The sequence below is a fragment of the Blennius ocellaris genome (genome assembly GCF_963422515.1).
Source record: "Blennius ocellaris genome assembly, chromosome: 12".
Taxonomy (NCBI): domain Eukaryota; kingdom Metazoa; phylum Chordata; class Actinopteri; order Blenniiformes; family Blenniidae; genus Blennius; species Blennius ocellaris.
Window position 1 is genome coordinate 7,014,007 of NC_137661.1, and position 22,350 is coordinate 7,036,356.

The 22,350-nt window shown below is 43.4% G+C and overlaps 2 protein-coding genes across 2 annotated transcripts in view; both read left to right on the forward strand.

Moving 5' to 3' along the window:
* The window catches only part of camsap2a (calmodulin regulated spectrin-associated protein family, member 2a), a 49,860-nt gene extending 39,097 nt beyond the window's left edge, over positions 1 to 10,763 (forward strand). Inside the window, exons 11-17 of the mRNA XM_080505999.1 lie at positions 294 to 2,400; positions 3,397 to 3,533; positions 5,740 to 5,963; positions 6,356 to 6,452; positions 7,667 to 7,782; positions 8,200 to 8,318; positions 8,474 to 10,763. Coding sequence (XP_080362125.1) covers positions 294 to 2,400; positions 3,397 to 3,533; positions 5,740 to 5,963; positions 6,356 to 6,452; positions 7,667 to 7,782; positions 8,200 to 8,318; positions 8,474 to 8,779 — 3,106 coding nt within the window. The 3' untranslated portion in view covers positions 8,780 to 10,763. The remainder of the gene's footprint in view (positions 1 to 293; positions 2,401 to 3,396; positions 3,534 to 5,739; positions 5,964 to 6,355; positions 6,453 to 7,666; positions 7,783 to 8,199; positions 8,319 to 8,473) is intronic.
* Positions 10,764 to 19,187: 8,424 nt separating this feature from the next.
* lim2.2 (lens intrinsic membrane protein 2.2) lies at positions 19,188 to 21,604 on the forward strand (the record flags this gene model as incomplete). Its single annotated transcript, XM_080506978.1, has 4 exons — positions 19,188 to 19,365; positions 20,582 to 20,722; positions 20,846 to 20,980; positions 21,534 to 21,604. 4 exons carry the CDS (start codon positions 19,188 to 19,190, stop codon positions 21,602 to 21,604), a joined length of 525 nt encoding a protein of 174 aa, XP_080363104.1.
* Positions 21,605 to 22,350: the final 746 nt, after the last annotated feature.

Genomic DNA, 22,350 nt, shown 5'->3' on the forward strand with positions numbered 1-22,350 from the left:
TGGACCAAGTCAGTGAATCCCATATTGCTGTGGGAGAGTGTGTGTGTGTGTGTGTGTGTGTGTGGGAATGTGTGTTTGAGGAAGGGGGTATGACTGATCATGTAAAGCCTATTCAGACAGAAATGTTAAATATCCCTTATATCACATAATGTATGATACTCAGGTCAACATAAAAATAACAACAACAAAAAAATATATATATATATTACGTTTTTTAAAGAGTATACTCTGATGTAGTCACTATTCAAATACAGAAAATAACTATTTTATTTGTTTGATTGTGTTTTGTTCAGGTCTGGGCCCTACGGAGTGTCTTTTGACATTCCCTTCAGTAAAGAGGACGGTGCCGCTGCCCTTCCTTCCTCCATGCGTGGTATGGTCAGGTCCGTCAGCACCGACGATGGTTCTGGTTTCAAGGTACACCACATGCCCCGAGGAATGAAGCGCAACCTGTCCTTCCAGCCAGTCAATGGTCAGAGCATTGCCATTGAAGAAGAGGGCTGCCCCGATAGCCTCGCCGTCATGGAGGACGACATGCAAGCATTCCCCAATGGGCACGGAAGTGTCCTGGCACCAGCTCCCACCATGGAGGAGGCCCTCCAGATCATCCACAGCCCAAGTCGGCCCCCAGCAGAGGGCATCAACAGTGGTTTTTTCTTGCACAGTCAGAGCCACGGGGCTGCGGCTGCTGGCTTGGATGCAGTGTCAGAGGGGGACTCCAAAGGCTCTCTGAGCATCACAGACACGACAGAGGTCGACACCGGCATCCATATCCGGACGGAAGATATGCTCGATGAGGATTCCTCTCTGAGAGACTGCTCAGTGAACATGGAATTGGATATGGATACGCCAAGCCCCTGTCCTAGCAGCCTCAGCAAATCCCCCTCCGCGCTGAAGATGACCAGCTTTGCTGAACAGAAGATGAAAAAGCTGAATCCGTCAGCACCTGACTCGGGTCGGGGCAGCAGCAGCTCCCTGAAGACCACACCAGAAGGCTCCGAGTTTGGCCTTCCATTATCGGTCTCCTGGGCACCGACCCCCGAGCACAGCCCCATCCATCAACACACTCCGCCGGCTCTCACCCCTCAGAAACCCTTTGCAAATGTCCAGCTTCCACCCAACGACCCAGCACAAGTCATGGCTACAGAGATGGTGCAGTTACGGATGAGGCTGGAGGAGAAGCGGAAAGCCATTGAAGCACAGAAGAAGAAAGTGGAAGCGGCTTTTTCGCGACATCGGCAAAAGATGGGGCACTCCGCATTCCTCAACGTGGTGAAGAGGAAAGGCGATGGAGCCGCGAGTGGAGAGGGAGGAGGGAAAACTGAAGGAGAGGGACAGTCGGCGGGCACAAGTCCCACCTTTAAATTTGGGAGGTGCAAGGCAGACACACCTGATGGGGCAGAGCAAAGCAGCACAGCCTCCTGTTGGCAAAAGTCGCCCGGCGCTGGTGAGGAGGGCGGCCAGGGTCCCGCTCAACTGACTGAAGTGGATCTCACGGAGTATACGCGCTCTATCGACAAGCTCAACCATTCTCTAGCGTTCCTCCAGACTGAGATGCAGCGACTAGCTCAGCAACAAGAAGTGATCATGGCCATGAGGGAGCAACAACATCAACAAGCCTGGGTCATCCCTCCTTCACACACAAACCCCTCGCCACAGAAACACAATCGGGCCGTCACTCGGTCCTCGGGCCCCTCGTCTCCGGCAGACTCGCCCCGTTCTGCCCACCGCTCTCCGACCAGCATCAAACGCAAATCGGCCTCCTTCCACTCGCGTAACCCTCGAACCGCTCGGCCCAACGAGCTCAAGTTGGCCCCGTACAATCGAGTTCTCACTGCACCGCAGTCCGTCGACAGCATCCCAAGACTACGTAGATTCTCTCCTTGCCAGCCGTTGGCAAGTTCCTTTGTTTACATGAGCGAGAAACCAGCAAGTGCAAATCCAGAGACTGTAAAAGGCAAGAAAACCGAGTCAGCGCTTTCCCCAGACAGGGATCTGGCAGGTGTATGCATCGTCCACTCGCCTCAAAAAAGAGGAGGAGATAAAAATGCCCACACGCTGGAAACAGGAGCTCGTGGCCATTCTACGACTGCAGATGTTGAAGTAGATTATGAGAATCGAGGAGATCGGACCTCCGCTGTAGAACTCAAACCCGCCATACAGTCGTCTTTCCCCGAGTTTCTGACCCAACCTGTGGTGGAATCGTTTACCGTGGCACCAACCGATATTCCCTCTCATCCGGACCCCTCCAGCCAAACCAAAAGTAATTTGATAGAGGTGCCTCTGTCAGTCATGAAGTCAGCGGAGGATCTATCGCTTGACGACGGTTCGGAGGCGCAACCGGGCAACGTGGAAGGTCAGGATGATGAGCAGAAGACATGCCACGGTTTCTTCTTTAAGGTAGGATTTGAAACATATGAATAAACAAAATGCTCAAAACTTTTATTAATTTCTCCCCACTGTCCTAACATTTTAATCCAAGGAGAGTTCACTATGTCCAAATGTGCTTTTTACAACTAGAATCACTCCACTGGAACAAAAAAAAGTTAAAATTTTAAAGACAAGATTGAGTAAGTTTTGATTAAATGTCTTAAAATTCAAACAATGGGACTTCCATTGACTACCAATAAACATCAAAGCATTTCCAATCAAGACAAAGCCAAGCCCTTTGAATAACTATTAAAGTAAAATAAAATATACACTGTTTGCCATGTTTGCTTTCATAACAACATCTTGTATGTAACATGAGATGAATTGTTATTTGAGAAAATTACAGGAGGAGGACAGTATGATCTGCCCATTTATATATAGTTGGTTAGATTGTAGCCTGCTACTGTCTGGGTTTTGATGTAGGTCAGAAAACTGGGGCTGATTTGAATAATTAAAACACAGCTGTGGAAATGTCGGATTGGAGAAGGACTACATTAGATAGCATATATCATGAGGGGAGACAAAGAGTAAAACTCCACCTAAAACCAATTTCAACTTAAATTCAACATCTGCTTTGGCTGAATTAATTGTATTACAGACATATTTAGTAGAATTCTGGTTTTCTGTTCACAGCATGTTCAGTGTGTAAGATCTTAACAATCTTAACCCAGTGCTGTAGCCATAAGCAGATGCTATGTATATAAGATTAACAAAAAAGATAGTGATTACGGTCATTGCCCTGTTATCTCCTGCATTACAGTAAATTAGATACACACTTCCATTTAAGGAATATTACAATAAAAGTCCACATCAGAACAATAAAACATTTTTTACAAACTTTAAAAGTAATGAATAGGTTTTTTTTTTCAAAAGAAACCCTACTGCATTATATTCATTAAATGTTATGGAAATGGTATCAATCTTTGAGTTTCCATTACTTGAGGCAAGTGTCTGTGTGTGCTTTAGGAGGATGGAAAGGCCGAGGAGAACATGGCCCAGAAGAGAGCTGCACTGCTGGAGAAAAGGATGAGGAGGGAGAAAGAGAGTCAGCAGAGGAAGATGCAGCTGGAAACCGAGCTGGAGCAGAAGAAAGAGGAAGCTCGGTGTGCAGAGTCATCATTTTATATGCACTTTCCCATCCATACACACATCTTTCATACACCTTTATCCAACTCAGGGTCGTGAAGCACTTAAGCTGATTACACATGAGTAGGTGCAAAGGCAGGGTACTCACCAGGCAGGGTACTCACTAGGTAGGGTACTCACTAGGCAGGGTACTCACTAGGTAGGGTACTCACTAGGTAGGGTACTCACCAGGCAGGGTACTCACCAGGCAGGGTACTCACTAGGTAGGGTACTCACTAGGAGGGTACTCACTAGGCAGGGTACTCACTAGGAGGGTACTCACTAGGCAGGGTACTCACTAGGCAGGGTACTCACCAGGCAGGGTACTCACCAGGTAGGGTACTCACCAGGCAGGGTACTCACTAGGTAGGGTACTCACCAGGCAGGGTACTCACCAGGCAGGGTACTCACCAGGCAGGGTACTCACTAGGTAGGGTACTCACTAGGTAGGGTACTCACCAGGCAGGGTACTCACCAGGCAGGGTACTCACTAGGTAGGGTACTCACTAGGTAGGGTACTCACTAGGAAGGGTACTCACCAGGAAGGGTACTCACTAGGCAGGGTACTCACTAGGTAGGGTACTCACTAGGTAGGGTACTCACCAGGCAGGGTACTCACTAGGTAGGGTACTCACCAGGCAGGGTACTCACCAGGCGGGGTACTCACTAGGTAGGGTACTCACTAGGTAGGGTACTCACCAGGCAGGGTACTCACCAGGCGGGGTACTCACTAGGTAGGGTACTCACCAGGCAGGGTACTCACCAGGCGGGGTACTCACTAGGTAGGGTACTCACTAGGTAGGGTACTCACTAGGCAGGGTACTCACCAGGCAGGGTACTCACCAGGCAGGGTACTCACTAGGTAGGGTACTCACTAGGTAGGGTACTCACCAGAAGAACTCACATTACACACAGAGAGCCAGGCAATCACACACTTTCACACCTACAGTCCAACTAGAGCTAAAAGTTAACTAACCTCGTACAGATGATTTTGTGTGTGCATTTTTATTTAAGTTTTTATTTGATTCCTGTAAGTTTATTAAATTAATATGCATGCATTTGATGTTTTATAGATTAAAAATACACTTAAATTTCAAATGTATATCAAGCTGGAATTTGATTAATGTGACTTGCATGCTCCCAGAAGTCAGTTTGTTAAAGCAAGTCTCTTTGAATCTAAAATACTGTGAGCAGCAGAACGTTTTAAAAATGTCATTTTGTTTGTCCCAGTGACCATCCAAAATTCACAGACAGTGAAACACATTCCACAATTATATATTTCTTTTGCTTGAAACTGGTAAATCAGCAACTAATTGTTAAATGAAATAGTTGAGTTGTTAAGATTAGTGAACATTCACAGGCATCACACAGTCAATCACAAATGTAGGACAAGCAGGTGCTGGGCAGCTGTGAGAGGGTGAACATCTTTCGACAGATGCCCACTCAAACCTTGTTTTTTAATGCAATACACAGCATAGGGCTCATCACATATACATCCATACATCCTCTTCTTCTTTTTGTGTGTGTGCTGTGTGTGTGCCTGTGTGTGCCCGTGCATGCCTGCCTGTGTGCGTGTGTGGGTGTTCGTTGTGTGGTCTGGTGGCCTTGTCGTTGTTTCCATTGCCACTGTTGTCACCATTGCATCACTGTTGTTTTAGCAAACAATCATTAATAATAATAGTAATAATAATGATAAAAATAAAAAAATAAAAAGTTAAAATCGAAAGTTGATTACATCTGGTTTTTGCGTGTGTGTGTGTATGTGTGTGTGTGTATTGTGTGTGTGTGTGTGTATGTGTGTGTATATGTGTGTAAATGTGTGTGTGTGTGTGTATGTGTGTATGTGTATGTATGTGTATATGTAATTGTTGTTTTTTTGTTGTTGCTGTTTTTTACATCGGTTAGGCCATCTAGTTTGTACGTTTTTCTTCAAGAATGGGGTTGGAGTTTATAAGATTTTTTTTCTTCATCCAACTCCTGTTCTTCTTTTCATGGAATGTATTGTTTGTTTGTTTTTTGTTGGATTGTTGCTTTATTTTAGGTTGCATTACCTTGAAAAAAGAATAAATAAAATGAAATGAAAAAAAAAATTGACGCCTGACGGTTCATTTGATCGCTGAATAAACCGATGAGGCAGGAGCATGGTTATTCTCATCCATCTATAAAACCTCTCCGTGTTTTCAGACTGAAAGCAGAAGAAGAACGGATCAGGAAGGAGGAGGACAAGGCGAGGAAGGAGTTCATCAAGCAGGAGTACCTCAGGAGGAAGCAGCTGAAGCTGATGGAGGACATGGACACCGTCATCAAGCCTCGGCCAGCCACTGGGGCGAAGCAGAGGCGGGGTCGCCCGAAATCCATTCACCGGGACACTATGGACTCCCCGAAGACCCCAGTCAGGGCTGCCACAGGTAACCCAGGAGTCCTGGTCATTCCATCCGTCCAATCATTGTGCTGCTGCCACTCTGTCATGTGCCAATCAAACATAAATACATTTAATATATCCTGGTATCAAACGAATCGACCGACTGGAAAGTACAACAGAGCCTAAGATTGGTCACATTCACTTCCTGAAAGGTCAATGCAGAAGAAGCATGCTTGTGTACTTTCCATGTACATTTAATGCACCATTATAGACCTTCGGAGGTTTTGTCTGTCTCTGCTTCACATTCATTTAACACTGAATGTCCCCCATAGCACAGAGACTGCATTGGCCTTGAGACGGGTGTGGTGCAGAGTGGAGGGTGTTGTGAGGTCTTCATCTGTGGCGTCTTGTCGCTACGTCTCATTTCTTCACATCCAGGTTCACGACAACGTGTCTTTTCAGTCTCCAGCTTGTCCCTCGCTTCCCTCAACCTGGGGGACAGCGACAGCGTCCACTCCGACAAGAGAGGACCGAGGTGAGGAGTTTTCACAACGGCATTCTACGAATGAAATGTTATTCGCCGTATTAGCAAAGTTGACTTGTTTTGAACATGACAGTCATTGTTAGTGTAGAAGAAATACTTTAAATGCATTAATAATGTATGCAGTAAATTCACAATGGGTGCTGCAGTGTCCATGTAACAGACGGTGTTTTTGTTGTAACAGCTGGTGAGAAAACCCTGTCTGACATGCATTTAGTAGTTATGCATCCAGTCTTACTCCACTCCAGCTGTAATATTGTCCTGTTTTGTTTTTCTTTTGATGACTTTCTCTCCTGCCTGTCACGCATGTCAGGAGTTCTAGTTTAGCTTCTGGCAGCCTCTTCTACTTTCTGAACTCTCCTAAACTGAGAAGGAGAAGGTTAGTTTCTGCTGGCGGTTAAGTCCTAAAGCCACTTCACACTGCCTGGAGCCCAACCCTGCGCTGAAACCCTTCCCTCGCTCCAGGTTTTATCAGAGATGGGCGAGCTCTTGATTCAGACGGAACAGAGCTTTTTTTTGTTTTGTTTTGTTTTCCTCCCCAGCACTGGTTTGATTTCTTTTAGTGGTGCTATTATTTGCTATTCCCTCTCAGCTGTGCCTTCCTCACTAATTCTCACTTTCACATTTTTATTTTTAACACTTGATGAAGCACCAAAACAGTTTCCACATCACACACAATTTCTGTAGGTTTCACCCCCTGCTTACGAGATCCATCTTATCAAGTCATTAATCTTAGAGGTTTTATCTTCATGGTTCAATAATGTCAAGCTGCATATCATTCAAACGAGACGAGCAATTCCAGCGTGAGAAGAAAGAAAAAGCGACAATGACTTGTTAATGTGGAGCGTTTGAGTGAAGGTTTGGCTTTGGTTGCTCTTGCTGTATGACTTCCCCCGCTATTGGAATCCCCACAGTCACACATGGTATCAATTTTACATGATCAAGAACTGAAAAAAATCACTAAATATGATGTGCTACTCGTCCTAAAGTGATACAGAGCCAATAAATACCATGTGTTGCACTTTATTTCGTTGGCCTTAAATGCACTAAACCTTGCTTGCAAGTCTTGCTGCTTAATGCTGACGTACAGTAAAGATGTCACCGCACTTGGGCTGGAAGCAAACCTTTAAGTATTCGGGATTTGCACATTGAAAAAAAAAAAAAAAAAGCTGATCTGACGTCAGTCTGTGTGTGTTTGTGCGCGGCAGACCCGACTCTGCAGATGGCTTCCTCTCGCCGAGTTGCTCCGGCAGCAGGAATGGTGAGAAGGACTGGGAAAATGGATCCACCACCTCCTCCGTTACATCCAACACAGAATATACTGGTAGGTCAATGTGTGAACTCCACTTTTTTATGTTCATTGAACCAGGTAAATGTTTTTTTGTTTGGTTTTTTTTCCTATTTGACTTCTGATTTCTCATTTCAGTTTCAGTCGTCAACAACTTTAGAACAGAGTTTGCAGTTTTTCTGATGCGTTTTCCAAACCTGGGTTTCTAATCCAGTCTGTTGGATCGTGTGCTGCATTCAGGGCTCACAGTCCTTTTCCTCACATTCCAGATGAAGTGATAGCAGAGACAAGTGCAACCAGCAGAAATCCTCATTCATTATTTAGCAAGAGAAGAGTAAAAATAGGGATGGAAGAGTTTTAGTTTTTTTTTTCCATTTTTTCATGTGACATAACTAAGTAGTTGCTATGGCAACGGCCTCACACTGACTTTTCCCCACTTGTGTTTTCATTCAGGACCGAAGCTGTACAAGGAGCCCAGTGCCAAGTCCAACAAACACATCATCCAGAACGCTCTGGCCCACTGCTGCCTGGCGGGGAAGGTCAACGAGGGGCAGAAGAACAAGATCCTGGAGGTAAAAGCAAAGACGCCTTTGTCCCAGTGGCCCCGTCTTCTTCATTATGCCCAAATCCTGTCACATTTATACAAATATCTCCCATAAACAATTATTACCTCTTTGCCTGCTGAGTCTTTTTTTTGGGGTTGTTTTTGTTCCTTGACCCTTTCCAGGAAATGGAGAAATCTGAAGCCAACAACTTCTTGGTTTTGTTCCGAGATTCTGGCTGCCAGTTCCGCTCTCTCTACACCTACTGCCCCGAGACGGAGGACATCAACAAGTTGGCGGGCTTCGGGCCCAAGAGCATCACACGCAAGATGATCGAGGGCCTTTACAAATATAACTCGGACAAGAAGCAGTTCAGCCAGATACCAGCGAAGACCATGTCGGCCAGCGTGGACGCGGTGACCATCCACAATCACCTCTGGCAAACCAAGAAGCCAGCCACTCCCAAAAAAGTAGTGCCTGCCCAGTCCTAATGGAACTCCATTCCTCTAAACATTAATAGTCCCCCCCCCCTCCTCCTCCAGTGAAAAGACCCTATATTTAAATTTGCACTTCACTGTACATATCCATAAAGATTCAAAACACCTGCAATGCCAGTTAGATGAATGCATTTTTCTCCTTTTATACCTTTGTTTTGTTTTTGTTTTTTCTTTTCTGTCATTGCATTCCTGTCCTCGCTCATCCCGCATAATCTGGACCGGATGCGACGGGGACGCAACAATCTTGAACAACCGGAATGTATGACAAGGTCGAGGAATGATGTAAATGTAGTCTTGTGCGTGTCTTTAGGGATTGGCATGTTGGCATGGGTTTTCCACGCCACGTCTGAGGTGTCGTACGAGTTTTCCGTGTGCCAAACGTCAAAAAAGAGACAGTCTGAATGCCAGAGCAGTTCACTCTGAAGCACTGAATGTTTTTAATTCATGTACAGGTTGATTTGTGTTTGCATTATCCTGTTGATGTGTGGCCTTATTTGGTTCAGCATGAGTGCAATGAGACGACTGGAAAGCAAATGCTTTTTTTTTTTTTCTTTTTATATATATAATTTCAGTAATAACAGTTTGTGTGTCATGATTATAAAACACTAAAGGGCCAAAAACTAATTTCATACAGCTAGCGTTCGCCACACAGATGACGTGTGTTCAGCTTGACAAAGCCAGTCGGTTTCAGCTTTTTCCAAACCGTGTTGAGGCAGTTTTGACAGAAGGCAGGATATGAACCTGGTCATCCACCTGGAGACGCGCTCAGTGTGTTTGTATGTACAATGACACTCTGTCACCTTTGAGGGCTGCAGTGGTTTACTTTTTGATGTATGAAGGAAATGACGTTGCAATGAATTTAATGTTTCGCCTCGGAGGCAATCGGTGTATTTGCAGTGCTGCATCCCAAAAAAGAAAAAAGAAAAAAGGCGGAGGTCGAGTGATGCAGATCCCTTTTGCTGCTGGTTCACAGCAGGTTTGTGAACAAAGAAAACGGCTCAGTATTTTATCTTCATTATTATTATTATTATTATTATTATTATTACTTGATCTTAAACTCACTCTCCCAACCACCGTTATTTCAAATAAGACTGAAATCCAACACCAATGAAGTATTTAAACTCAATTTAAACAGTTAGTATTTCTGGTTATGAAACTATTTGGCGCATTTTATTATCCAAGCACCAACACTTTTGTACCCGTAATAAGAAAATCAAAGACTTCAGGGTGAATGAATTCTTTACTTCTGTTATAATAGTCAGTATTGCCCTTTTTTAAAAAGTCTACAGTATGAAAAGGTTGTGTCACTTTAATCGTGTGCTTTTTTCAGTCTCTCATCACACAAGTGGGTTTTGATATTAGTAAAGTGACGAGTGTATCTTAGCAGCACTTTTTTTTTCTTCTGTCAGCTATAAATGCAACAAGTCCTAAATAGGTCATTATTAGATTAGTATTATTATGGAACATTTACTAGATTTATTTTATTTAATTTTTTCATTCTCATTAGAATATATTTACAAAATAATGCAAGGCAGAATGAGGCAAATCCCAGTTGCTGCATACGGGTAAAGACTCCATGTTTTTGTCACCAAATGTCAAGTCGACACCATTTGCAGGTACGAATTTCAACTAATTCTGCTGATCTGGTGCTTTGTTTTTAACTGGGGGGGATATTTATGAAGGTTAGCGAGTAGTTGTTTTTTTTTTTTTTTTATGTAATCAAGGATCACAGAAGAATTTCCATTATTTATTGGAAAGGTTTTGTCAACAGAAATCCCATCTGCTTTTTGGCCGATTATGGCCAAGGTAACGAGATGTATTGGAACTGTAATGATATTGTATAGTGTGTTTATGTGAGCTATCAAGTCACTATGATAACTTTGTTTTTGCGACATGCTGTCAATCAACGTGTTGCTGAACATGTAGTCCAATTTGGGTTTGTCTGTTTTATTTTTGCATTAAATAAAATTGAAGCATGGATTGATCATTTATTTGCCATTTCTTGTAAAATGATGTCCTCTTTGAAATCAAATGATATGAAATGGAATTTCACATATCCCTACTGTATTATTATTTATTACATTAGATGATTTTGGAGAATTTATGGAAGTAGAGGCAATATTTCCCAGTATTCATTCTGACCATGCACTAGTGCACTATCAGCGTAATCCCCAAGGAAACAAAATGTATAAAGAGTACATCCTATGCAGTATAAAAGTAATCTGGCTACTACAACACCTGATTTATTACCAAATATCATAGATTCTAGATGTTTTATTGCACATTCACACGTCATATGAATAGGAATTAAAAGTTACAGGAATTTCTCAATAAAGGAGTTGAGCATAACACACTTAATGAAGTGTGTTAAAACACAGATTAGTGTGTTTTTGCCACATTAAGTGAAATCAGTCATTAGAAAAGACCGTTGAGATGTATTACTCTTCTGTCTGCGCAGTTTGCCTCTGCCAGGATGTGCTGTATGATTTAGTTTAGTTTAGTTTGGTTCATTGTAAAAACAAAATAGCTACGCTCTCTGGGAAACCGTATTGAAGACTACGGCAGCGACAGCGGAGAGCAGCAACAGCAGCATTTCATTAAGTGATGAAGCCTGAAGGGCCTGAGCGGCTTCAAAAGCCAAAAGAAGCCTGAGGGGCCCCAGGAGGCCGAACGGCATCAGAGGCTGAACAGTGTGAGGGGGCCGAGGGGCCGAGGGAGGCCAGGAGACGTTGGCGGGTTGAGCAGCATCAGGAGGACGAACAGCTTTGGCTGGATCGGGACCCCGAGTGGTTTCAGGAGGCCGAGCAGCCCCTGGAGGCCGAGCAGCGCTGCCAGGCCCAGAGGGCGTCGGCAGAGCTCTCCAACATTCCTTTGCTTTGCCGAATAAAGAATGAATGAAATCAAATAAAAATAATAAGGTTAGCAAGCGTTTCTTCATTGCAAGAGCAGCAGAGCATGGCAAAATAAATAAATAAAACACGAAAATTTGAAAACCACTAGTCATCAGAGCTGTGGGGACGACGAACCTTTCAGGAGTGTTGTAGACATGTCATACGGCAGGAACATTCCCCCCAAACCCCATCAACCATCCCACCAACCACACAAACTGTGTGGCAGGTTAAAATAAAGAGAAAACATAAAACAAAAACACGTAAGACAGAAAAACATAGGGACATACTCCTAAAATACATATTATCATATGCTAATCAGGAGACATTGTCTAAAAAGTGATAAAATGCCAAAGGAGGAGGTCCAGTCAACCCGTCACTCCTCCCTCTTGCCTAAACAATCACTATCCATAAAAAATAAATGCGAAAAAACCAAAGTCATTTTCTCCAAAGCAGTTTTTGCAACAGAATCATTAACATTAAACTATTCCACTTGATTTTTGTGGGCTTTGGAGCCAACTTCAGTTTTGCCTTCTGGTCCACCTGCAACATCTCATATGAATATCCGGTTATTATTTGGAATTTATTCTATGTGATCCTTCAAATGTGTCATTTGTGTCATCATGGTCTTCGTTGCTGCTTTATCTATTGCCATTCCCATTTCTAAAAAGAAAATAAATAATACTTTTAAAATTTTATTTAAAAATAATTTTAAAGACATGATAACCTTTAAGTTGAAACTTTTTTTTGTGGCGCAGAAGAAACATGATGAAAATGTCTTTGGAGAACCAAACAATCACGATGAAAAATGACTACAATCTCAACATAAAGCCAATTTTAATGAAACATTCTTGTGCAAAATACAGTGAAACGTAAAAAGTAATTTCTCCGACAGCTCCTTCAATGAACACACCTGACAGCATTTGAAGCTCATGCTAGTTATTGAGCAGTGAGGCGCCGCCTTCAATGGCAGCATCACCAATATCTCCTCCTGGGTCTCACTGTTGTGTTTGTGTCTGCTACTCTTGAGAAGTATTTATAAAAAATTCTTTGTTTTCTTTGAAATTGGTAAAAGTTTATGCCCATCGGCCTGATGTTTGACACCCCTGGTTTAGATGATGCATTCATACTATCATATGTTCATTGGGAAAATAAAGAGTTGATCCATCTGTGATTTACTCTCTGAAATGTCATTTTTGTGGGAAATATATGTGAAGACATTAACTCCTTCCAAACCCATGAGGCGATCAGGGTTTTGTTGACTTTATTCTCTACTGTCATTTTTTATCAGCTCAGTTTCCCTAAAATGAACCAGAGTTTACAGTTGGACAGTGTTGATTTACTTTATGTACCTTGTGTGGACTTTATGTTCAATATATAAAATCCTATCCAATAGAAAGTTAGTGTTTGTCTTTGGCTCCCTCTGCTGGACATGACCAACACACACAAACATGGACGAAGTGAAAACGCTGTTGTGGATAAAACCATAGATACAGAAGCCCTCCTTCAACTTTTTAAAAATCAGTTGATACTCTATTTTTTATCTCTTAAAAAATATCTGTTTCCAAAAAAATATACAAAGATATGTCTCTTTCGCTTTTGATTTAATTACAATGTAAAACAAATCCAGATTAATATGTTTGTGATTGTTAATATGTATTAGGTTATTTACACACATTTGACTGCTCCCCCCACCCCCTTGTATTTCTGTTTGTTTATTTGTTTGTTCTATGTTCTCTTTGTGACTGAGGATTGCAATACTTAGCCACCACTCGAGTTTGTAAATGTTCTTGGTCAACAAAAAACAAAAAAACAAAACATAGATATACATATCTATGGATAAAACAAGCAAGTTAAGAGCTGGTCACCTTTACCACCAGTGGTTCTGAACTTTGGGTGCATAAAGGTGTGAATGGTCTTTGTTTGCACTGTTATCAAAATGTATTTGCACATGTTCAAAAAAGAAAAATCTATTCACTCTCGAACAGGGAGTTACTCATGATACTTCAAGGGCCACGAGCAGCCAATTCCATGTTGAACAGTAAATAATAGATATTATATTATACACATAGCGAGAACTCCACGTCATCGTCTTTGTTTCAGTGCAACAAAAAATAATTACATCATTAAGAAGTTCACATTTAATGAACTATTCTTTTATTACATGTTTTCAACCGGGCTCCGCTCGGTGGAGGCAGTCAGGTTTAAGTTACTGGGAGAGAAGCCAAAACCAAGTACAACAACAAAGGAGGACCAGCCACGTCCTGCCCAATCGAAAAGGAAAACAATGGGACCGTTCCTGATGACTGACGAGACAAAGACTGATCAAATCATAGAAAATGGCAGCTTCTTCTCGAGAAGGCCACAAACTAAAGTTTCAAACAACACAAGTTTCTTTAACACAAGTGGCAAAACTGGACCACAAACAAAAATGCCTAATTAACTCAAAATCAAAGCATGTGGTACTTCTACTGAGCTGAATATTATCATCAATGGGAAAATAAACAAAAAAACAACTGTGATTTAATCTGTCTACAAACATATAAAATGATTAGCTAGTTGTTACTTCTCTCAGTCTCCATTGACTTTAATTTAAATGGACGTAGTGTATCTATTTATGTTAAACTGTTAACTACAGGGAGCAGCCGGACGGATCCAACATCTTCAGGAGAAGATGGACCTCCTGGCAGCACACAGACAAATGAGATAATGTTAATAGTCGACAGTAAGTGAAGACCCTGCTGTTTGCGTACGTGACCTTAAAAGAGAGTGTGACGTGTCACGTTGATTCATGTGACATTTCATCCCGTACATGAGATTTCATTTCAATCTTAAACTGACTGGATCGCGATGGAGCCATGAAGGGCCTCACCTTTGGTCAACTCCCTGATTTGGTTTGAACTTTATGCGGACTATAAAAAAAGACAAGAGCTATAATTGTCTGATGATTTTCTGGTTGACTTTGACTCCCGTGACCAGACAGTCTGTCTCGCCTCTGAAGTTGTTACTCCAGATTTAGGAGATGTAGAATTAATTTCCTTTGAACCCCTGAACCTCGTGCACTCGGTATCGGTGCCGGCTCATAAATCCTGCCCAAATTCTCTCCAGCACCTGTCTGTGGGGCACTTGCACTGCGATGCCCCCCCGTCCCAGTGCGGGGATGGAGATCAGGGCCACCACAAAGACTTGCCTGATGTGCGATTGCACCCAAGGGCCCGCTGCTCCCATCATCGCTCATCTTTATGCATCCTGGGCTGCCTCTGGAGGAGCCAAGCACATCCAGATTGGATTGTTGTTGTTGTTGTGTGTGTGTGTGTGTGTGGGTGCGTGTGTGTGTGTGTGTGTGTGTGTGTGTGTGTGTGTGTGTGTGTGTGTGTGTGTGTGTGTGTGTGTGTGTGTGTGTGTGTGTGTGTGTGTGTGTGTCGTGGTGAGAGGCATGAGGGGAAAATATACAGTACTCTATTTTGATATGATGAGGTCCTTGAAAAAGTTTTTTATGGGAAGTATGATGAAGGATGAGGCCTTCAGTGTTAAAGGGTTGCCCTGAGTTGTCCCTTGCAAAGTGTGTGTGTGTGTGTGTGTGTGTGTGTGTGTGTGTGTGTGTGTGTGTGTGTGTGTGTGTGTGTGTGTGTGTGTGTGTGTGTGTGTGTGTGTGTGTGTGTGTGTGTGTGTGTGTGTGTGTGTGTGTGTGTGTACACTACTACTACTACTACTACTACTACTACTACTACTACTGCACATTACTAACATAACACATTAAAGGTACAGCAAAACTGTCAAACAGAATACTTCTGGGTTAGTTAAGGTTTATTATTGTCATTGTTGTTGTTGTTGTTGGTATTATCACCCCTACTGCATATGATTAGTCCATGTTGTAATTCCCTTATGAGTTTTTAGAAAAAGAATATGCCTTCAAACATCGTCGTCATCATCATCATCATCATCATCATCACCACCACCACCACCACCACCACCACCATCATCATCATCACCACCACCACCACCACCACCACCATCATCATCATATGAGAGTGTGAGAGCCACTATCCAGGATGAAACATCCAAGCTCCATACGTACATCAAGGACAGGGCTCCAACGGATGACATGTTCAACGAAAGTCTCAGACAATGGCGAGGTGAAGAGGTGCTGGAAGAGGGACCATCATGGGAGGACAAGCCCCTACATGGGATGTACCACCGGAACATAACTGAAGTGGCTGATCTCAAGAAGTCCTACCAATGGCTAGAGAGGGCTGGCCTACAGGACAGCACAGAGGCCCTCATCCTGGCTGCACAGGAGCAGGCTCTGAGCACCAGAGCCATAGAAGCCCAGATCTACCACACCAGACAAGACCCAAGGTGTAGACTATGCAAACAGGCACCTGAGACAATCCAGCACATAACTGCAGGGTGCAAGATGCTGGCTGGGAAAGCTTACATGGAACGCCATAACCAAGTGGCTGGCATAGTGTAGCGAAACATCTGTGTGGAGTATGGTCTGGAAACCCCAAGGTCACCGTGGGAGACCCCCCCAAAGGTGGTGGAGAATGACCGAGCCAAGATCCTGTGGGACTTCCAGATACAGACAGACAGGATGGTAATGGCGAACCAACCAGACGTCGTGGTGGTTGATAAAGGGCAGAGGAAAGCCGTGGTGGTGGATGTAGCAATACCAAGTGATGGTAACATCAGAAAGAAGGAACATGAGAAACTTGAGAAATACCAAGGGCTCAGAGAGGAGCTGGAGAGGGCTTGGAAGGTGAAGGTGACAGTAGTGCCCATGGTAATCGGAGCACTCGGGGCAGTAACCCCCAAACTGGAGGAGTGGCTACAGCAGATCCCTGGAACAACCTCGGACATCTCAGTCCAGAAAAGTGCAGTACTTGGAACAGCAAAGATACTGCGCAGGACCCTCAAGCTCCCAGGCCTCTGGTAGAGGACCAGGACCCTCAAGCTCCCAGGCCTCTGGTAGAGGACCAGGACCCTCAAGCTCCCAGGCCTCTGGTAGAGGACCAGGACCCTCAAGCTCCCAGGCCTCTGGTAGAGGACCCGAGCTTGGAATAGAAAAACCAGGTGACCGCCCGCGGAGGACGAGAGGGGTATTTTATATATATATATATATATATATATATATATATTCTGTCATCACCTGGGAAGGATGTACGATTGCCTCCTACTCAAGGGTCAAGGCAGTCAGGATCCAGAGGTGCAAAAGAATCTCCATGGTTCAGATGAGACACAACTGCAGCTCATCACTTAATGAAATGCAATTTCCTGCTGCTGGTTGTAGTTCCAGTTGAACCGTGGGCTCAGACTTTGTGTTCAAAGTGGAAAAACAATAAGCAGCAGAAGTTGTTTCGGCCTGTCAGAGAGCGTGTGATAACATGGATGAGTAGCAGAGGAATCACAGACTTAAATGAGAACATTGAGAGATGATTACTATATGTAAAAAATAATGCATAAAGCAGAGTCCAACAAAATAAAATGTTTGACGTGATGCTTCCTTCTCAGTTTGTTTTAATAAATACAAATGAAAGCCAAGATGAAAAATCATTGTTCATAACCAGGCCTTTAACTTCTGAGGAATCATCCAATTTGATTGTTCCTAAATGTTTCTGTATTTCTGTCATTAAATTAAAAACCCACGTGTCCCTCACAGGAAGTTCAGCGGCCTCCTGCTGGCTGCCGGCCAGGAAAACAGTACCTGAGGCGATTCGCTGCAGAAGAACAACCACAATAGTTGTTGGACAAACATGTTTGTTTTCTTTATAAACCTGTTTTTTTTATTTCTTCTTATAAAGATATGTCCGTTATGGACCGTGTGCATCACAGTTTCCAGAGGGTTTCCAGTGCACAAGGAGAAAGATGAAATCCAGCTGGTGACAGGGGGATGGAGGCGACTGCAAGAGAGGGATTTAGCAATACTCACATGCTGCGCTCGATCATTCTCTCTTTTGTGTGACGGACAATGAGAGCCAGAGGTCGAGGGCTTAAAAAGGATACGCACACTGTTACAGCCAGAAAGCCAGGAGAGGGAGAAGGAAGAGAGAGAGAGACACAGAAAGAGAGAGACCAGCCCAATCAGAGGTATCGGATAAAAAAAAAAGAATCCATATTTGAATGATTTCTGACCTGTATTTACTGGACTGTCGGGTACAAATGCATGTTGTTTGGGTCTTAAATCAGAAATCCCGCGTTTGGAAAAATCTACAAAAAACTACAAGGAGAGGGAAAAGTTTCAGAGCCTGTTGCACAAAGAGAGGACGCCTCCAGCACTTCTGTTCCAAATGTCAAGATGTTCAGCCGCTTTTCGACGACGGCTGGTGAATCTGACGGTGTGACGGCGTGGCGTTGAGGCGCCGGAGGGGGGGACCGGTGGGCCCGCTGGCCCCGGCGGGAGGGGGAGACCGGCGGGCCCGCTGGCCCCGGTGGGAGGGGGGGACCGGTGGGCCCGCTGGCCCCGGCGGGAGGGGGAGACCGGCGGGCCCGCTGGCCCTGGTGGGCCCGCTGGCCCCGGTGGGAGGGGAGACCGGTGGGCCCGCTGGCCCCGGCGGGAGGGGGGGACCGGTGGGCCCGCTGGCCCTGGTGGGCCCGCTGGCCCCGGTGGGAGGGGAGACCGGCGGGAGGGGGAGACCGGTGGGCGAGAGGGGGAGACAGTGCTGACAGTTCAGTTGTTTGGTGTTGAACGTTTGTGGTGTGCGGAGGTGGAATTAGTGGGAAACAATGGCTGTGAACTGCCTGATAGGCAAGCTCATTGTCGCACGGCCGTTTGGCGACGGGCTTTGCTGGCTGGGGCCGAAATGACTCGTATTTTGAAGGGTGGTGGGGGGGGGGGGGGGGGACTGTTTCTCATGTTTGAATTTAAACCTGCGTGAGTTTATTTGTGTTTGCCGTGACATGTTGTAATTGGTGGGAAGAGAATAGGATGAACAAACTGGACGTGTTTTAATCACTGCAGATCATTTCACAGATATTTGTTCGGTACAAACCTGTAATTGTGTGAATATAACCGCTGGGATCCGGGACACATCAGTCAATAGGTAGTCGTTGAAATATGAATTGAACGATCGAAAAGATGCCTTGAATTTAAAATGACTGCTTTGGATTTTGGCTGCACGCGTTTTAACTTTGTATTTCAAGATTTCAAGACTTAGCTATGACTATTAAAAGGCTAAAATGCATATAGGTGGACAAAACCAAAACCTCAAACGGGAGGCTGTACATCCAGATCAAATGCTTTTTGACATTCTCCACTGAAAACAAGGGATTTATCCGGCGATGCCTCTCCTAATTGTTTCTTGTGGTGAAAATGTTTCCCTTGACTCAGTCGTGATCATAGTTCTTAAAGTTGAATTAGATGAAATGACATCATCCCACTTTCTAAAGTTGCCGATTACAACTGTCAAGTTCAGGGTGAAGTTCTAACGGATGACCCTCCCTCCACTCTCCACCCTGTCTTCCTCCAACAGTTGCTGAATGACAAGGGGGACGGTGTTTTCCCATCTCTCTGCACGATGCTGTACTCTCTAGCAGGGGGAGGCACGCTCTGCGGGGTGGCCGCCCTGGTGCTCCTTATTGTTTCTACGGCGACGGACTTCTGGATGCAGTACAGATACTCGGGCAGCTCAGCCAATCAGGGGCTCTGGAGGTTCTGCATCAACCACAAGTGCCACGCTCACACCATCACTGTCGGTAAGTGTTCACGAAGGAGCCCAGTGAGGGGGATGGGAGCCCGGAGTTCATAGTTTATGAGAGTGGAAAAACAATCCAGGTAAATTTAATCTCAAGCTACAAAAAAAAAAAAAAGTTTGTCAAACTGAAAGACTTTTTATAACAAAGATGCTTCGAGTCCAAGCATTTTTATTTTGTGATTCGTCAAAAACTAGTGTTTGTAAACATATTTACTGGTGCACCTGTTACACTGCAAAATACATTTCAGCTCGTATTGTCATTCTAATTGACCTTCATCATAATTCTAATAGTTTCCACGCACTCTTCTAAAAACTTTGTTATAACCAGTGCAGGATTTCATATTGAATAGAAACTGTAGCACCAGTGTCGGTTCCCTTTTAGTGTTTCCAAAACAGTTTCCAGCAAAGACGACATGCCTGAGCTTTAGATATCACTTTATAAAAGATTTAAAAAGACAATGTCAACCGAGAAATTTCTTCAACTAAACAACTCAACACAGTGATGCACTTTATGGAGTAATGAATACTTTTTTTTTCCATTTATTGTTTATATCTTCTTAAAGATCTTGGCTGTAATCTCAGTCCTTAATCTCAGGTGTTAAAGATACACAATAAAAAAATTATATAATAAAAAAAAAAACGCACTTTTGTAATCCTTGTTTTAATTGAAAGGTTTTACGCTTCACTGTTTTATTTCATTTATTGACAAAAGAAAAAACTATTCAATTCAAAAACTAGACTTTTCAACTTGTGAAACGAAGGAAGCAGAAAGAAGAATAAACTTCTATTAATGTTAATAAGAAAAACACGTTACTATGTTCTTTTAAAACCAATGACAAATCAAAACAATATAAATAGACGATTAGATAGGACGGTAATTTCTAAAGGATTTTAAACAGAAGATTTAGTTAAAGAAATGTCATTTCATTTAAAATGTTTAAATTGGAATTTTACATAAAGCATTTATTAAGGAAAGAGCTGAAAGAAATTTCTTCGGAGTGATGGCAGCCTGATCCTGTTTGTTCTTTGCACCTTGTGTAATCTCGAATACGTAATACGCATAATAACCACTGAAAACAACCATAATGAGTCCTATAGTGCTCATGAAATTATTAGACGTTAAAATATATTAACAAGAAAAAGCCTAAGACGAGTCCAAAAAGCAGCTGAGTCGTCATATTCGGCACGTGCCCTCCTGACCTTTGTTCTCCCGGCAGCCTTCTGGGACGCCACGCGGGCCTTCATGCTGCTGGCCGTGCTCAGCTGCTTGGCCGGCGTGGTGCTCGGCCTGAGCGCCTTCACTAACGGCACCAAGAACCGGAGGGTCCGGACCGGCGGCATCGCCCTGGTGCTGTCAGGTGACCGCAGTCTGAGGGTGGAGGGGGGGAGGTTACAGAGTTTCACTTAGTGAAGTGAGGTTTTCTTGACTCCTCGTCCTCACTCCTCTCCTCTCCTCTCTCATCCTCACTTCCTCCCCACAGGTTTCCTGGCTTTGCTGGCTCTGGCCATCTACACCGGAGTGACCGTCACGTTCTTCGGCAAGCGCTTCCTCGACTGGCGCTTCTCCTGGTCCTACATCATCGGCTGGGTGGCCATCATTCTGGCTTTCGCCGCAGGTCATTATTACGTCGGTCACATTGGTTCTGCTTGTTGCGAAACAACTCCAAAGTTTCAAGTTTCAAGTTTCAAATTTATTTGCCATTTATGGTTTGGGAGCCACATTGGAAAAGAAAGTGCAAAGAGTTCAGAAAGTGTGCAGTCAACATTTAAAAGACAATTCATGATAAGAAAACAAAAAACAACAAACAATCAGTGCCACATAAAATTTCAATTGTTAAAATACTGTGCAATAAAAGTCCCTGTAGAATAAAATCCAAGTGTCTTAATAAAACCAATCAAACAAACAATCCATCCAGCCTTATGCAAATGTATAGGTTAAAACTCTAATGAAATAAAACTCTGTACACAATTAAAGTGCCTTGTTTTGAGTCATCACTGCTTGTGGGAAACTTCAAACGAGACCAAATTGACTTAGTTGGTGGATAGAAACGAATTGTATACATGTGCATTAATGGGACATCAGTTTATTATGTGATCTCAGATTGAGGAAGTGACCGATGGTTTTGATTTGAACCAGGACTTATTTGCGTGTTTTGTTTCGCCCTGCAGGTGTGTTTCAGCTCTGTGCCTACCAGCGGACCACTGCAGAACCTGCCCCCTCCAACAACCTGGACAGCTGAGCAAACCTCAACCCAGGACCGCTGCAATGGACGCCAGAGCTGCTGTGTATATTTAGAGTAGAATAAAGTAGATGTTACACAAAATGTATTGGCTTCTCGACCCTCGTGTCTTCTTTTAATCTCCGACCTCAAAACATTTTCTTTTTACCAGATGATTTAATATAAATGAGTTTCACTGCTACGTCTAAAGGTCGCCACTAGAGGGCGCTCTAACATAACATACAGTGAAACAGTCCAGGGTCACTGCTGCATGTCTTGCTCTTAAATTGCATGCAGGAGTTTTACTGTTGTTATTAAAATGGTGAATGTTAAACATGATTGAGGCATTTTCATCCTATTGGAGGAAAACAAAGAAATTACAGTTCATGTAGAAACTTGCAGCTCATTAAGGGTTAAGTGCAAATAAACAAAATGTAGAAACTATAAATACTCTCATAACTGTGATGAAATAATATTCTGGGTACATTTAATTTTGTGAACATATGTTTTCTCATACTAGAGTCCAAGTAAGCCATGTAGTCTTTTACATTTTTAAATATAAATCACTGACTGTGCCCTACAACTTTAATATGTTCAATAACTTTTAGACGACACAAGGGATTATTTTTTGTGCCAAATCTACATTTATTCACCAGTAATATTTTATATATCATATATAATATATACATATATTTTATTTGAAAAGAAAGTTGTTTCAGTGCATTTCAGAGAACAATTCAATTTCATGTGGGGAATACTTTATACAA